General features: G+C 43.0%; 1 protein-coding gene across 1 annotated transcript; it reads right to left on the bottom strand.

Moving 5' to 3' along the window:
• Positions 1-35: 35 nt before the first annotated feature.
• LOC123255267 (A disintegrin and metalloproteinase with thrombospondin motifs 9-like) lies at positions 36-6,164 on the bottom strand (the record flags this gene model as incomplete). Its single annotated transcript, XM_044684100.1, has 5 exons — positions 36-1,298; positions 1,387-1,481; positions 2,126-2,220; positions 3,482-3,614; positions 5,970-6,164. Coding segments are annotated over 5 exons (762 nt in total), but the record flags the coding sequence as incomplete, so codon positions are not given.
• Between the last annotated feature and the right edge of the window lie 465 nt (positions 6,165-6,629).

The raw sequence follows: 6,629 nt of genomic DNA, 5'->3' as shown, positions 1-6,629 counted from the left end.
CTCTCTCTCTCTCTCTCTCTCTCTCTCTCTCTCTCCCCCAATGAAAAGCCTGTAATACCATTTCCTTGAAGTTGAGAGAAATCTGGATGATGCCAATTTTTTTAAATCTTGGGGGCAAATCAAGTTCAATCTACCTCAAGGGCAAAGTAATCCAATATACTGCATCAGATATAATGAGGAAAAATTAATTATTCATGATTCTGTTTTTCCTCTATTCATTGCAATGTGTTTAGGTCTTTTTGCTGCCCTCAGCTGTTCCTTTGATTAATGTTCCCGGATGGCTGAAAAACTAACCAAAGACAGTGCTGGCTTGAGAGTTAAATCAGATCATGGGCAAGCTAGGTGAGAAATATAATTCTATTTTCTTTTTTTTTTGGTAAACTGACTTATAGAAAAGCAAAGAAAGGTCTATAAATTCAGCAGTGGAGGGAACTCCCTAGGAAGGAAATACTCTTTTCTAATGCGGATAACAACCATCTGGGACTTCATTTCAATTCACCATATATTTATGAATTATGCTTCAGTCACTCTGCACCAGGCATTGTGTTGGGCAAAAGAAGCAGAAGGCCAAAGATCAAACAGGGCTGCCCTTAAAGAGCTCACATCCTAGAGAGGAGAAACAACAGGACCATGGACAAGTAAAGAGAAAATAATAATGAAGGAGGTGAGAAGGAGAGGGAGCCCGGACAAAGGGGGAAATCAGAGAAGGCTGCTCTTCCCTTGAAGGTATTTTGAAGGTATTAAGGGATTCAACAAGGTGGAGATGAGGAAGGAAAGAAAGCCATACATGGAGGATGGCCTATAAACGGGGATAAGGAAGGACAATTTGGCCAGAAGACAGAACATGTGAAGGGAAGGAATGGATTATCGGCTTGGAAATAGAAGTTGAAGTCAGATTGTGAAATGTTTTAAATATTAGAAGGAATTTGTATTTTAGTCTAGAGGCTGTAGGGAGCCATTGAGGTTTCATGAGCAAGAAAGTGACATGATACATTAAGGCACACAGAGGGTCATCCCAGCCAGTAAGTGTCAAAGGTGGAACTTGACCTATTTCTTACTCTCTCCAAACCCAGCATTCACGACGCCGATACCAGGCTGCCTGGACGTCCATAGAAAATGAGTATTTTGCCCAGCCCTCCCATGCTACACGCCACGGTGACTTACTTATTATTTGCATAGTGGTCAGATCCAGCCTGACTTTTCGGAAGGAGGAAAACCCCGCCGCCGTGTAATCTTTCCGACAGTGGCAGTCTTCTCGCCGGCTCCCGTTATAAGGACATTCTGTAGGGTTGTGTAGCCTAAAGAGAATGACTTTCATTAATTGGGGAGAACATTTCTGCAGAGACTGCACAGAATCTGGAAGGCTGTGGTCCACGGCTCTCTTACCTGTGCCCATAAACCTCTGAGAAGTTCTCGGAATCACTACTGACAAGCGTGATATACTCTTTGGGCTTGTCAGACTGCATCCCAGCACAGAAGACCTTCAAGACAGACAGAATGTCAGCTCCTTGAGGCATTGTGGGCTTGCTTGGATTTATATCTCCTGAATTTAGCATAGTGCTTGGTACACAGCAAACGATGACTGTTTTTTTTTTCCCTCTTTCTCTCTCCCCCTTCTTCCACCACTCTTTTTCTCTCTGTCTCTTGCTCTTTTTTCTTCTCTCCCTCTTCTTGTTTCTTCATCTCTCCCTCCCTGCATCATTGTTTCTCCCTAATTCTTTTTCCTTTCTTCCATCTCCATATCTCCATCTTTCCCTCTTCCTCCCTCACTTTCGCTCTCTCTCCTTCTCCTTTTCTCCCTCTCTCCCTCTCACTTTTCCTTCCCTTCCCTCTCACGTACCCACACACACCCATCCCACCAAAAAGTCACAACTTGGCAGGGAAAGTACCTGATCCCCAAATCAAAAGGAGCAAGTAAACCATTAGAAAAAAAAAATGAAGGAGGTGGCAGCTGGGTGGTTCAGTGGTTTGAGAGTCAGGACTAAAGATGGGAGGTCCTGGGTTCAAATCTGGCCTCAGACACTTCCCAGCTGTGTGACCCTGAACAAGTCACTTAACCCTCATTGCCTAAAAATAAAAAAAAATGAAGGAAGGGGAAATATTTTGTTGGTAGTCTGAAATTCACCTTGAGAATCCTTCCTGTGATTGTGAGATAATATTCCCCATCTTCAATGACACCTTTTAGCCTTTTCATCTCTTTGCAGTTTCTGGGCAACTCACCTGTGGGAAAGAAATTGATGATATAATCTTTATAGATTACACATAGTAAGCCCTTAATGCAAACTTTTGTCATTTCATTCATTCATTCATTCATTCATTCATTCATTCATTCACTTCTGTAGACCTGAAAGGGACTTGGAGATCATCTAATCCAAATGTGATGTGATCTGCTCAAAGTCAAAAGTAGAAAGCAGCAGAGCCAGAATTTGCTTAGGTTTTATGTCTCCAAGCCTTCCACATAGTACTCATTTAATAAATTCTTGTGCCTTTCCTTTCCCATCAGACAGAGCTGAGACAGAGAAGAAATGACCACATTGGTTGCCACTGGAAAAAATTCATTAAGTATTTCAAAGATGGCAGGGGACTCTGGGTTGAAAAGGTCCACAAGAAGGCAGACTATATTTTGGAGGAAAAAAGGAGACTGAGAAGGAGGCTGAAGGAACCCTGATGAGGCAAAGTCTTCAGAGGATGACCCTGAGGTGAAGAAGGCCGAACCCTGGTGAATCAAGATACACTAAGGAGGAAGTCTGCAGGGATTCTTGCTAAAGAGAAAGTAAATTAAAGGTGTGTCCTTCCTTAAGACTAAAGCTCTATCTATGGGAGGGGATCTCTCACTATATGGTTGGTATAAGTAGCAGTTATATTTGGGCACAATATCTTATAGTCCTCTGAAAAAACAAGATGGCGCCTTGATTGTACTTTCCTCCCCTTCCTCCTCAACCTCCTTGCCGTATAAATAGACAATGTAAGGTAATTTGAAGCTCTTTAAGAGCACAGATTATTCATTATTTGCCTTTGTAGCTTCAGTACTGATTTTAGTGCCTGGCACATTGATTAAGTAATTATTGACAGAAAGCCAGAAGACATCTCCATCCCAAATGTTCTAATGGATTACTTATGCTCAACCTGTGGTACAGCTTTCTGAACTCGTAATGGACTGGTCAGCCATCGTCGAACACTTCGTACCCTGATCCCAACACTGTGATGTCATTAGTCTTCATTGAAAACAAAGGATGAAAAAGAACAATTGATGGAGAGAATACTGGTAGCTGGAAGACTCTTGGGAGCCTTCACCAAGAAAAGGAGTGGTTTTGTCTATCTGTAGGACAAATGACACTGCCCACTTGATAATGTTTTAGTGGATAACATAATTTATAAGAAGTCAACATTCCCCAAATAACATGGCGGGCAGTAGAGGTAGAGGTGAGAGAAGGCCATTTCACCTGACAAAGGACAATATATTCCAGTTAAACAGACTTACAATTGTGGCTATTATGGCATGTTCTTCTTTCTTCAGGTTTCAGGTCAATGGGGCATAGACTGCTCGGCTGGTCGTCATTGGTTAAACACTGCACTGACCGATGCATCACACCAGGTCCACAAGTCACTGAGCACTAGAAAGCAAAGCTTGGTGAACTGGGCAGCCCTAATGTTCCCATTCCCAAAGGATGTGAGCCAGCAGGAGTGGAGGGGACCAGAACCACTCCCTCTTGAGTCACTTCTGGATAGTTCAGAGAAAAAATACATCCAAATACATCCCAAAGGGGAAGAGTCCACTCGCTCCTCAGGGGATATTCAGAAAATGTGAGTAGATTGAAGACCTAGAAATTCTCATGGATTCTACCATGGCTATTTCCCTTCCCAATTAATCCAAGCGCCTCTTCCTAAATTTCAGAGCCACAGTTTCCCAGGGAGACAGTACAAGTGATGCCCAGAGGGAAATAGCCCAAAATGTACCCTTAAAATAATTATTTAATTCATGATGAAAAAAATTAAAGAAGGAATAAAATCAATTCAGTTAAATGGGAGTGGGAATTCATTAACATCCTTGTTCTTAGCTGCTAAAGGAATTTACCTGTTAGATTTTGGGACAGTTAGGTGGTGCAGTGGATAATATGTTGGACCTGCAGGCAGAAAGATATGAATTCAAATCCTGCCTTAGATACTTGCTATCTAGGTGACCTTGGGCAAGTCAAATCTCAAGTCTCATCCTCAGTTTACCGAGCTGTCAAATGGAAATGACAACACCTACCTCATAGGGTTGGTGGAAGGATGAAATGAGATAACATATAAGAAGTATTTTGCAAATCTTAAAGCGTTCTACCATTGTGCCTATAGTTTAAGAATACTTTCCTAGTGCGTTTAACAGCAAATGGATTAGAGAAGAGTCTGATGTGGACTTTTGATGTGGATTAAGCCAAACAGAGGCAAAACTGAAGGAGAGCTCTCTTATTTCCTCCTCTTTCCTCTTGGTACTCCTAGTGTCCCTCATCTTAAATGCCCCCCCAATTCCTAAATGTATTCCATTTCCATTGAGACTTGTCTTCAGCTAGTGATGACTGGGAAGGAGCCTGATACCATCAAGGATGTGTTTCACCTCTCCCAGGGGTACTGGCCATTTGATATGACATCAGACTTCAAGAACCCCTCATAAGCTAAAAGCAATGCATCTCTAATGGTGGAGTTTGGGGCACAATGATTGGAAAAGGAGGGTATTGATGTTTGGTTATTTCAATTGTGTCTGATTCTTCATGGAGTTTTCTCAGCAAAGATACTGGAGTGGTTCGCCATTTCCTTCTCTAGTTCATTTTACAGATGCAGAAACTGAGGTAACCAGTTAAGTGACTTGCCCAAGGTCACAAAGCTACTAAGTGACCGAGGTCAGGTTTAAACTCAGGAAGATGAGTCTTCCTCACTCCAGGCCTGATACTGGATCCACTGCACCACCTAGATAGCCCAAAAGGGGGGATAGAGAGATTATTTAATTCCAAGAAGCCTTTCCAGGACCACTCAAATTATACTAAATACTTAGACCTCTTTGACACTCCCCATTCCCTGTGAAGCTAGTCTCTTTGGGAACCCGATTTAATTTTCATTTGAATGTGGACCAGTGATTTAATTAGTGTAAAAGATGCCACTTGTCTGTATCTGTAGTAGTAGGGAACTTCGAGGGTTACTCGGAAGTTAAGTTATTTCCCTAGGGTCACACAGCTAGTATATGCCACAGATAGGATTTGAACCCAGATCTTCCTGACTCCAAGGCTGGTCTGACTCTCTGTTCACTGTTATTCTTCTTTGGGCTTGATAATTTGTGTCAATATTCAATAAAAAACCTCATGAAGCATAACGATACTCAAGTCGAGAGAGCTCTGCTTATCAGAACAAAACATCTTTAGAAAAGATCAAACAATATTATCAGAACAGAGAACAATAGGAGAAACAGACTTTCCTTTCCTTGTATTCCCCCTGTAGCCATCTAACCCCATCATCCTTCACTCTCCATCCCCTGGTCCACTCCCCACTCCTTTCTCTTCTAGGTTATAACCACTTCTACCCCTACTCTCCATCTCCAGGCATGGCCTAAAACTGGCAAAGGAATTCCGGATCCTGGTCCACATGCCGTGCTGTGCTAGTCATAAACAATGCCTGGAGACATTCCATTTTAAAATTCCCCAAGGAATTCTTCCAATTCTTCCAAGTAATTCAATGGAGGAAGCAAAATGGGGAGAAGAAAAGAGTGAATTTAGGGAATCCCCTCAGATCTCTCAGGCAGGGATGGCATCATTCTTCTCTCATCTGTTCATTCTAACCCAATAACCCATCTAAGGAGGTCGCCCTTAAATGTGGAGACACCTTGGCAGCCACAGGCTGATGGGAATGATGCTCAGAGAGGACTGGCTGTCTGGCTTGCCGTAAAAGCTCCTCTCATATTCATTTATCAGGGAAACAACACTAGGTCATCTACTTACACTCCCCCAGTTTCCAACTCTCCAGGTGGCGGAGACGGGACACTCCCGCAGGAAGCAGGGATGGATGCTGGGGGGCTGGGTGCCCGGGCAGTTGATGGTGTTCTGGTAGCTGTACTCATAATGGTCTTTCCCGGTGTAAATCTCGCTACATGAAACTAGCCTTTGTTTATAACCCTTGCCACAGGTCACTGAGCACTGCAAAGAGAAAGGGTGAAAGGAGAGAGAGAGGTAAAACAATGAGCCAGGGCAGCTCACACGGCAGCAGACCCGCTGAACAGCTCTCTGAAAACCTTCAATTTGGTAGCTAATTTTAAACAACACAGGCTCTGGGCACCCAGGAGACATACAAGTTCATGCAATTGCTTGGATGGATTCAGCTGCTCAGCAGTAACCTGGATCTCCCACTTGGGGGGAGCCTCACACTCTGGTCTCTGAGGAGTAGATAAGCTGCTTCTCCAGCCCAACCCAGACAGAAGTGGCAGGAATTTCAGAATTTATTCTGTTTGGTTTTGCACAGTCTTAACCACAACGAGGAAGAACACACAGGAAATGTAGGAATGAGGGCCTTACCTAGTTCACTTCTTTTAGCCAATTTAATCATTTGTAGGTTTTGGTAAAGGTACTAATGATTTTAATTAAGAAGCCCTCCATCCTCTCTCT

This window comes from Gracilinanus agilis, unplaced genomic scaffold (assembly GCF_016433145.1).
Source record: "Gracilinanus agilis isolate LMUSP501 unplaced genomic scaffold, AgileGrace unplaced_scaffold42208, whole genome shotgun sequence".
NCBI lineage: Eukaryota > Metazoa > Chordata > Mammalia > Didelphimorphia > Didelphidae > Gracilinanus > Gracilinanus agilis.
The sequence above is the reverse complement of the archived record's forward strand: the minus strand, read 5'-3'. Positions and strand labels throughout refer to the sequence as shown.